Here is a 10,278-nt window from a genome sequence, read left to right as displayed (position 1 = left end):
TTTAAAATAATTGTTATCAGTTGTATTATAAAAATAATAAGTTATAATAAGAATTAGTTAAATTTTTTGTAAAATTTATTTTTAAAAATACTCAGAATTTTAAAAATAATCATATATATTTAGTAAATCTTAAAGTTAAACTTTTGTAAAAGTATAAATAATTGAAATAGACATAATGTTGAATAAAATTTATTTTCACATATATAAATATGTATAGAATTTTTTTGTTGTGTACATATAATAATTGATAATTAAAATACATATTTTTATATTAATGATTTTTTTCATTTTGTTATCTTAATATAATTGAAGATGATGATAATAATAATAATAATAATAATAATAATAATCATAATATATGCAACAAGTTCAAGAGATATAATTTTAAACACAATTTTAGACATAAGTTTTTAGTCATTGGATCACACTTATTTCAATGGCTTAGATTGATGCAGGCATAATTTTTTTAAATAAAAATATTGGGTCCCATGGAATAGTTTTTTTTTTTTCTCTCTTCTCTTTCCATTATCTCTTTCTCGTTATAACCAATATATTGGGAGAGAGAGACTGAAAATTTTCAGAGATCAATTTATAAAGTTCAAAGTTTCTAATACCGTTAAGAGAAAATAAACCTAGAAGAAAGTGAGAAACAAGATCGTTCGTTCACTGACTTCCACCTTATATTTCATCAAAATAAATTGGTGGGATCACATCATCAACAAGAAAAAATAATAATTTAAACACAAGTTTAAATACAAGTTTTTAACCATTAAATCACACTTCTTTTAATGGCTTAGATTTAAGCTGACATAAATTTCTTTTAATGCAAAATTAATTAGACGCTATTAATTATTTTTTCTCTTTCCTTGTATTCTTCTCTCAAAGATCATGTCTCGCAAAGTTTAACTTCTACGAACTCAAATAGAATTGTAAAGAGCCAAAACCAAGAAGAAAGGACTTAAAAGAAAAAACAACAGCAACAACAATTTTTTTTTTTTTGGCTTTTTAATTTATTGTTTTTATTGTTTGAGCAGGTTACTTTTTGCTTTGAAAAAAGTTGCTGCAACAATAACAAACAATGGCAGCAATACTTGCCATATAATGGTTCTTTTTCCTTCTTTAAACGACATTTGACTTGATTTTGGACTGATGATTTCGAAGTTCAAAGAGCGTAAAAAATTTTATGGGATTGATAAATGGGTGAGGTTTAATTATATTCTTAATTGTACACGACAGCAACGATGTTATTTTTTCTATTTATTTATTTGTTTGTCAATGGTGGGATTCCACCAATTTATTTTAATGAAATATAATGTAGAATTATTTTAATGAAATATAATGTGGAAGTCAGTGAATGATGAAAAAGAACCATTCTCTTCACTGCTTTCACTTTGGTGGGTTTATTTTCTCTAAATGTTATTAGAACCTTGAACTATGTAAATTGTTCTCCGAAATTTTTCAGTCTCACTCTCTTAATATATTGGTTACAACGAAAATGAGATTTAAAATGGAGAGAAAAGAGAAAAAAATTAATAATATTCCATGAGACTCACTATTTTATTTATAAAAAAAATTATATCAACCTCAATTTAAGCTATTGAAATAAGTGTAATCAAATGGCTAAAAACTTGTGTCTCTTGAATCAGTTGATTTTTAAAATCTCATTTTGAAAATCTCCTCCTCTACTTTCTAGTAGGATGGAGTGATTTTTAGAAAAAAAAAAATTTCAAGCAGTAAAAATAATTTTTAACTTTGTAAATAATTTCTGAGTCTCACAAAAATAGTATTAAACAGGCTCTAATTATATAGTGTCCAAAACATATATATTTTGAGTTTTAGGTTTAGAAAAAAATATAGATGATCGGATAGAACATTAGAATATAATTGTGATTGGCAAAAGGTTCAAACTTAAACGTATAAATGTTATTTGGTATTATTATTATTTTTCGAGGAAATTGAACAGAACCCACTTAATTTTGGTAGCTCTTCTGTGAAACCGTACAAATTCAGGAAGTATTAGTATTGCTGAGATATTCATACACAACACAACAAGATAAACAAAACCTAAAACATTAAACATTAAATATGAAACGAAAAGAAATTAATTATATGTCCATTAGTTTCCCATCTAAAAATAGAGGCTATTTAAATAAACTTATAATTCTTTCGTGGATCTGGGAATTGTACTATAAGAAAGATAAATCGAATGAAATTATATTATATTCTCTCGCAAATTAAACTCTCGTTTACTGCTCCAAATTGCGTTTGGAATTAAAAAAGCCTTAAAGCCAAATTAAACTTAATTTCACTTCTTTAATTTTCTCTCTTGTTCGCGTGCACATATCTCTTTAAAATCAATTTAACTGAGTGTTAAATCAAGAAGCCCACTGCAAATTAATGGCTTCAACTCCTCCATCATTGTATCATTGCTTGAAATCTAAAGTTATGTCACTTCGCCATCAAATTTGATGATCTTTAACATAAAGTTGACGTCGCCACTTTAGGTGCTTGGGGTCCAAAAAAACTTCCGACGCAAAAAAGTAGCAATGATTTTAAGCAATTTTAGAGAATCTAGCTGTGCATCAGTGCATATCTTATCAATGTTAATTCATTTCTTCGAAATCATTGAATGACTACTTGCTCATAATTGCTTGAAATGTAGTGCTCATCAGGATTGTCTTTAAAAAGAGAGATTCTTGCAATAAAATGATTTGAGCTTGAATGTTTGTTTAAGAGAAATACTGGATTTGATCATTCCCAGACATATTTGGAGGCCCAATCGATCCAAGTCCCTTAGCCAAGTGTATACTATAATCTCATGTCTCAAAAATATATAATTGAGTTTTATGTCCAAAGTTGTACTGATAAAATAATCATATTAAAAAAAGAAAGAAAATAGTAAATTATCTAGTAAATTATGTTAGAAAATGTTTTGAGTTTTAAAAATATGGTCCATGCTTATGGTATATTTTTAAGTAATAATATAGTTACAAATTTTTGAACAATTTTTTTTTGTGCAAATTGATGTGGCATGATTAAATTGGTTGAATTAAATATATTTTAGACCACATGATTTGTTTTTATTCAACCAATGAGTTAATGCCAACTCGATTTGCACAAAAGTTTGCAGTCGTATCATCACTTTATATTTTATTATTAAAATATCATTTCGTTGTATAATAATTAAAATAGATAATAGTTTAGTTTATCTAAACACATCCTTTTTTTTAATACATAAATTTATAAAAAAAAAGTGAAATTTTTTATTGTTCAAATCCAACCAACTTTATAATCAATAAAAGATATAGGAAATTTCATAACATAATAAATAAAAATGAAAAAATAAAAAGTAACACGTGATTTACAGGAGTTGTGGTAATGTAATATATTAGGGTAATGATTTATAAATTAGGGTTTATGAAAAATATGGATATTATCATCTTTTTTATAAAAATAATGAGATTATAACAGAAATTTTAAAAATGTATGTGGTGGATTATTTTATAATTAACTTTAAAAAGTTATTCTTCACTTTAAAAATTGTTGGTAAAATGGAGAAAACTATAAAATAAATAAATTTTAAAAATTTTACCAAACATTTTTTTATTGAAAATTATAAAATAAACTACTTGTGACATTTTAACCACAATCCTAAATGGGATCTTAGGTTTAGAAGAAAATATAGATCATCAAAGAAAATTTTAAAATATATTTGTTATAGCAACATTTGAAATTAAAAAAATGTAGAAGTTACTATGAAGTTAAAAGAAAATTATTGATTTATACAATTGAAAAGAATGCATTATTGACACCCCCTGAATATCCCTATGAAACCCCGTTTTTACATTAACAGCACTTTCACAAGATAAAACTACATAAAACTAATACAAAATTAAATAAACCTCTATCCATATATTTTCTTTTTGACTCTATACGGTTCATACCCACACATCATTTTTTTTTTTACAGTTCCAATATGATTTTGAAATAATTAAGAGAAAACTTAAAGTAGTTTATCAAATCATTATAAAAAAAATATATAAAAAACAATAAATTTTTAGCGAATCTATTGAATTTTCTTCACCAAGTGGGAAATTATTTTTATTTACAAAAAAATTAAGAAGAGCTAAAGGCAAAATAACAAAAATCCCAATAAAGTAATTGATTGGGTTTGAAGAATTAGTAATTTTAATTAAATCTGTTTTATCCTTTTATGTAATTATAACTAAGAATAAAGCAATAAATATCAAAATGGGGTTTCAAGTGAGTTTTAAGGAGGTGCCAATAGCACTACTCTATTGGTGATTTGAATCATGATTATGATATCCATACAGCACATCTTTAAACTATTCTTTTTTAAAATTTTGATCTGGGGGGCATCGCGGCGGTAGCCCATGTAGCCAGCTTTTATCCTCGTCTTTGATCATGATCATTATTATTCTATGAGATTGTATTGGGAATGTTTTTAGTTTTAGATATGAAATTCGGTTGGTTAGATTCGCCTGATTGTTTTACTTTTTAGGATTCTTTTCCTCTTCCTACCTAACTTATATATCTATAAAGTTAGGACTTGAGGATGTGATGTAGCATCACCATTTCTCATATTTGTATATTGTCTATTATCTAATAAATAAAGAAATTTCTTTTAGATTTGACTTTTCATCTTCTCATAATTAATTTGATTGTTATTACACAATAACAATTATATAAAGATTTTAATGAGGCATATTCTTTGTAATAAACATCCAAGGGAAGTGTTATGAATTTATTAAAATAAATGTAGATGTTCATAACATATATCTCTTAGTCTTCCCACTATCTCCCATTAGCAACGTTTAACTTCCCTATAACTCCCACTATCTCATAAGAAATTATGATCCATAATTTTTCATTAATTTCATGGAGTGATTATGTAACTATAAAAGGAGAGCTCAGCTTTTTGTTTTGTACACACACAATTGAAATGAATAAAATCACTCTATAATATATTCTCTCATTTTATTCTTTATCTTGCGTTGCTTTTTTATTTGTATTGCTGGCTAATAGCTTTTTTTGTTTTTTATAAGGCTGCCTCATTTTTAAAAAAAATCAAATCATATTTTTTATCAGTTTCATCAAGTGTAAAGTAAGAAAAAAGGATAATACTAAATTCTTTTTTCAAAACCGCGTGAAATGCGGTTCTATTTTCTAGTTGTGAAATAATAAAAAGGTACAACATGTGTTGCACTCTAATATTTTATTATTAAAAAAATTATAAAAATACTGCACTTTACTATTTTTTTTTTGTAATTGACTGTTAATTGACATAGAAAATATTAATTTTATCCTTATTTTATAGAAAAATATTAATTATCAATACAAATTAATGATTAATTAAATATTAATCATTGTACTAAATAAGTTTTCATTCAATGAAATATTATTTTAATTTTAGTTATCAATTACCGACAAAAATTAAAAAATTATAAATTTGTATGCTATTAATTGAATATAACTTTATCATTTAATACTTGGAATATCTGTGATTGTATGTATGTTAATTATCTTCATTTGATAGTTTTTATCAATAATTAATAATTAAAATTAAATTTATATTTAATTGAATGAAAATTATTATAATAAGTGCACTACAAAAAACGTAGGTTACAAGTTTTTCGTGTAAATGTAAACTTTTATTTAATTTTTGGGTTTCTAATTCAATAGTAGGTTGCAGGTTTTTAGTGAAAATTATTAAGCTTTGTTATAACTTACGTGTTTTTTCTCCTTAAAGTTGTTTTTTCTTCTTAAAGTAAGGATAAAATTATATTTTATAGGTCAACTAATAAAAAAATAGTAAAAATGTTATGGTGCAATACTTGTTGCACCTAGATATTATTTCACAATAACTTAGGTCATGTTTGAAATTGAGGTGTTATAATATTTAAGCTATAAACATTATGGAAAAAAAACTTTAACTATAAAACACAAGTGAATAATATGTAGTAAATATAAATTTTCAAAATTATTAAAGATATAATAAATTTTTTTAATATAAATAAAAAATCAGATTAACATACCTTACAAGTTATGACAGCTAAATCAAATAAAAAATAAAAGCATTAGAATTCTGCTGTCATAAAAAAAAACAATTATTAATAGAAAAATTAACAAACTAACTCAATTTCTAGCATCACTTCAACTTAAGAAGATCCTGGTGCTCTGCCTTCTGATCCTCTTTCTTTCAACCATCCTCACAAGCCATCGCGGCCTTCCTGTTGCAAATGCCATGTATCCAATAGAAAAGCCGATCACCAACCCAGATGCGTAGCCCATCATTGCAACTTTCCAATCAAACCAGCTCCAAGTATCCCTTGGCGCCGGTTCTTGAGCATCATCAATATTGCTACATTTATCTGACAACGGAAAACCGCACAAGCCCAAATTCCCAATGTAGGAATCGCTCTGAAATGTGTTGAATTGTGGCCCTTGAGGTATAGGTCCCTCCAGCTGGTTGTGGGAAAGGTTCAACTTTGAAAGAAAATTCAAACTTGTCAGCTGCGTAGGAATCTGTCCAACGAGCCTATTTGAAGAAAGGTCTAAGGATTCAAGAACCGTCAAATTTCTCAATGATGATGGAATGCGCCCCGTAAGGTGGTTGTGAGAAAAGTTTAGCATTTTGAGTAAATTCAGCTTTCCGACAACTTCTGGAATTTGTCCTTCAAAACGGTTGCTCGAGAAATCAATGACCAGGAAAATGCTTAAGATGTTCATTTCAACGTCGATTCCTTTCAGAGTAAAAAATGCTGAATAATATCGACCAAATCGGTGCATATACTGCACTTGAACTGTACTAGTGTTACTCCCACGCATCATAGCTTTCAAATTTTGAAAGTATCTTGTTGGCAAAACACCAGTGAATTCGTTGCGAGAGAGATCAAGTATTCGCAGCTTAGGGAATATAACTCTTGCATCAGTGTTCCCTATGAGACCATAAAATTTATTAGATCGCAAGATAAGAACAAGCAATTCTGGAAGTTGTGCTAACCAATGTGGAAATGTGTCATCGATCCTGTTATTTGCCACATTTAGAACTTGCAAACGGCTACAATTAGCCAAAGATTGCGGTAGTGGTCCCTCGAACTGATTGTCATTCAGAATAAGATTGACCAATCCACTCCCATTTGCAGAAATTTGAGGAATACTACCATTGAAGCTGTTCAAATGCAAATCTAACCATATGAGCGTGATGGAATCCACTAAGCATTCTGGAATCGGTCCACTCAAGCTGTTATTAGACAAGTCGATAAACTCAATCGGAGCAGCAGTACAAAAAGAACAAGGAATCTCCCCGGTCAATTTATTGTTTGAAATGGAAAAGAAAATCAAGCGAGGAGGCAGAACCATGACTGACCCTTGAAGCAAATTCGAGCGAAGATCAAGAAATCTAAGATTCTTCAACGGAACTTGCTCCACGTCTGTGAGAAAATTGTCGGAAAGATTTAGGTTATAAAGAGTATCTTTTCCTATATCCCAAAACCAGTTGGGAATCCTCCCATAGATTTTGTTCTCCGAAAGCTGTAGCCACTCTAATCGATCCTGACTTCTTAAGAATTCAGGGAACTCACTGATGTTGCAAGCAGATAAACCCAACTGCAAAAGTTTGGGAAATGTGGAGTTGGCATTTAATGTGGTGTTTACTGATAGACGATTTTGTGAAAGATAAAGGTACTGAAGATTTTTCAGTCTTGCAAACATGCAAAGCTCTATGTGTCCACTTAAATTATTTGAGGAAAGTCTTATGCTAGTCAAATTCACAAGTTCAAAGATTGTACTAGGAATTGAGCCAGTGAATCGGTTATCTCTAAGATGAATTACCTCTAAATATGGGAGTACCGTAAATAGCCAAGATGGAATAGTACCATTAAGAGAGTTACCTGATAAACGAAGAGTAACTAAATTTCGAAGCCCTTTCAAACAAGAAGGAAGCCGACCGGTTAGTTGATTCCATGATAAATCCAAAAATGAAAGTTGCGTTAGGTTGACAAAACTATCTGGAATTCCACCAACTAAATTGTTTTGTTCAAGATTTAAATAATATAGCTGCTTGAGATGTGAAAGAAATGATGGGATATGACCACTAAAATGGTTATACGAGAGGCTCAAACTGGTGAGCTGTGGAAGGTTAGCAAGTGATGCAGGAATTGGCCCAATTAAATTGCAGCCGGTGAGATGCAAATATGACAAAGAAGAAGAAAGATTCGTCAAGGAATAATCAAGTACGATGGTAGACATGTCTACCTCAGAAAGAACAAGTTCCTTCAACTTCGTTAGATTTTCAATGAGCCCTTTCCAAACAGGCGATTCAATCCTCACTTCATCATTTTTGGAGAGGTCAAGTGAAAGCATTTTAGACAATTGAGAAATTTCAGATGGAATTTGACCACTAAAGTAAGAATTTGACAGATTCAGATGTGTCAAACTAATGAGTCGACCAAAACCCGAAGAAATGAGAGAGGAATTGAAATCATTGGAACCGAGATTCAGTGTTTCTAGATAAGGAAGAAGAAAGAGGCTACTGTTTGAAGGGATGCTGCCATGAAGCCAACTGCAGCTTAGGTCCAGGCCAATCACTTGACCCGTCACCATATCACAAGTTACACCATCCCATGAGCAGCAATCCGTGCCATCATTCCAAGATAACTGAAGATTCTGATAAGCTGACAACAGAAGCTTTAAAGAACACTTCCCAAAGGATCTTGGATTAGAATCAATCAAGATGCCTCCCAAAGACAACCAGAAAGCTTAATGGATTAATGACCTATTACTAAGACTAGGATTGTGTTTAGAAACAAGCAAAGAAACGAATTGAAATCAAGAAATCACAGAACACAATTATGTAACGTGGTTCAGTCAATTTGCACTGACTTACATCCACGGGGGAACAAACTTAACAGCTTCATTGATATGACTTCAAGACTTGATTACAGAGATTAACAAGCACTCAACAGGAACAAGAAAACTCTCAGTCTCAAGCTTTCTTTCTCTCGTTACAATGCTCTCTCTCTCAAGCAACACACACCCTGTTTCCAGCTGAGCATCACAGCTTATAAACCACCTCAGAGGCTTCCCAGAAACGCACGTGAGGACCATGTGCAATAACGGCCCTTTAACAACCTTTTGTATGCACGTGTTCTGCTCGTGTTCTATTAACTTCAAAACGGCAAGACTGTATGTCGTTGTAGCAAGCAAAACATTTACTTCATAAAACGCAGTCTTTAAGTGTCGTTTTACTGAAGTTATCGAGCATCACAAAACGCAAGCTAACTCTGTCGTTTCATCCTCTTTGATTTGATTCACTGGATACACAACAAACTCCACCTTGAAGCAAATCATTCCTGATAAACTTCTTCCCCATTATCGTGTGCATTTCTCAGGAGCTGCACACTCCAGTCAAATCCAAGCAGAGGCTGAATTTGGCTGTAGGTACCACCTTTGTAAGCATGTCAGCTGGGTTACTGTCAGTGTGAACTTTAACCATTTTGATGACTCCTTTAGACACTTCATTCCTTATAAAGTGTAACTTCACATCAATGTGTTTGGTTCTTTCATGGTGTACTGGATTCTTGCTCAGATAGATCGCACTTGAGCTATCACAATGAATATCAACAGACTGTTGCTTCTTCCCCAGTTCAGCTAGCATACCCTTAAGCCACAAGGCTTCTTTAACAGCCTCTGTAGCTGCAGTGTATTCAGCTTCTGTAGTTGACAAAGCTACAATGTGTTGAAGGCTTGCTTTCCAGTTGATTAGACATCCGTTTAGCATAAACATATAGCCTTTTAAGGATCTTCTTCTATCATTGTCCCCTGCAAAGTCTGAGTCTACATATCCACATAGCCCACCATTTCTGCCCTCAGTTCTCCCATATTGCAGTCCAACCCCCAAGGTACCCTTTAAGTATCTTAGAATCCATTTCACTGCATTCCAATGCTCCTTCCCTGGTGTTGCCATGTATCTGCTCACAAGGCTTAAAGCATATGCAAGATCTGGTCTGGTTAATACCATTGCATACATCATGCATCCAACAGCATTTGCATATGGAATTTTTATCATTTCAGATTTCTCTTCATCAGTCTGAGGACATTGCTGATTTGAGAGTCTGAAATGTGATGCCAGGGGTGTCATGACAGGTTTACAACTTTCCATCCCAAAGGTGTCAAGTACCTTAGCTAGATACTTCTCTTGAGTTAGAAATATCTTTCCTTCCTTTCTGTTTCTCCTTATTTCCATGCCTAAGATCT

The 10,278-nt window shown here is 30.9% G+C and overlaps 1 protein-coding gene across 1 annotated transcript; it reads right to left on the bottom strand.

Moving 5' to 3' along the window:
- Positions 1-6,174: 6,174 nt before the first annotated feature.
- LOC102623794 (receptor-like protein 7) lies at positions 6,175-9,394 on the bottom strand. The gene is made up of 4 exons (XM_015527336.2): positions 9,358-9,394; positions 9,059-9,269; positions 8,909-8,955; positions 6,175-8,759 (listed from the first exon to the last, which is right to left on the bottom strand). The coding sequence occupies exons 1-4, from the start codon at positions 9,392-9,394 to the stop codon at positions 6,175-6,177; spliced, it is 2,880 nt and encodes a 959-aa protein (XP_015382822.1).
- Positions 9,395-10,278: the final 884 nt, after the last annotated feature.

This window comes from Citrus sinensis, chromosome 2 (assembly GCF_022201045.2).
Source record: "Citrus sinensis cultivar Valencia sweet orange chromosome 2, DVS_A1.0, whole genome shotgun sequence".
Lineage (NCBI taxonomy): Eukaryota > Viridiplantae > Streptophyta > Magnoliopsida > Sapindales > Rutaceae > Citrus > Citrus sinensis.
This window is presented reverse-complemented; position numbering and strand designations above follow the sequence as displayed.

Coding starts and splice junctions, on each gene's coding strand:
- LOC102623794 (XM_015527336.2), bottom strand. CDS start 9,394: ATGGGGAAGAAGTTTATCAGGAATGATTTGCTTCAAG. Junction 9,270..9,357: donor CAGGAATGATTTGCTTCAAG/GTGGAGTTTGTT, acceptor CGATAACTTCAG/TAAAACGACACTTAAAGACT. Junction 8,956..9,058: donor GATGCTCAGCTGGAAACAGG/GTGTGTGTTGCT, acceptor TCTGTAATCAAG/TCTTGAAGTCATATCAATGA.